Below are 203 nucleotides of genomic sequence, written 5' to 3'. Positions count from 1 at the left end.
GGATATACTCTCGCAATGCACAATAAAAAACTCTTATTTCCCAGCATAGCTAAAAGGGTCCCCAGCCTCGACCTGCGTACCTTTCCTCTGCCTCGTCCGCGCCGTAGTCAAAGACGTGGAGGATCTGCTCCCCTTCGCCTTCTCCTTCCTCCCTCGCCAGCTGTCCCTTGTACACGGGCATCTTTAGACCTGCGAGGGCAATG

The 203-nt window shown here is 54.7% G+C and overlaps 1 protein-coding gene across 1 annotated transcript in view; it reads right to left on the bottom strand.

Moving 5' to 3' along the window:
• Nucleotides 1–203, bottom strand: part of LOC119592949 — a 10,856-nt gene that overhangs the window by 6,582 nt on the left and 4,071 nt on the right. The window contains exon 3 of the mRNA XM_037941841.1: nt 81–189. Within this exon, the coding sequence (XP_037797769.1) occupies nt 81–189 (109 nt within the window). The remainder of the gene's footprint in view (nt 1–80; nt 190–203) is intronic.

This window comes from Penaeus monodon, chromosome 31 (genome assembly GCF_015228065.2).
Source record: "Penaeus monodon isolate SGIC_2016 chromosome 31, NSTDA_Pmon_1, whole genome shotgun sequence".
In the NCBI taxonomy this organism is placed as follows: Eukaryota; Metazoa; Arthropoda; class Malacostraca; order Decapoda; family Penaeidae; genus Penaeus; species Penaeus monodon.
This window is presented reverse-complemented; position numbering and strand designations above follow the sequence as displayed.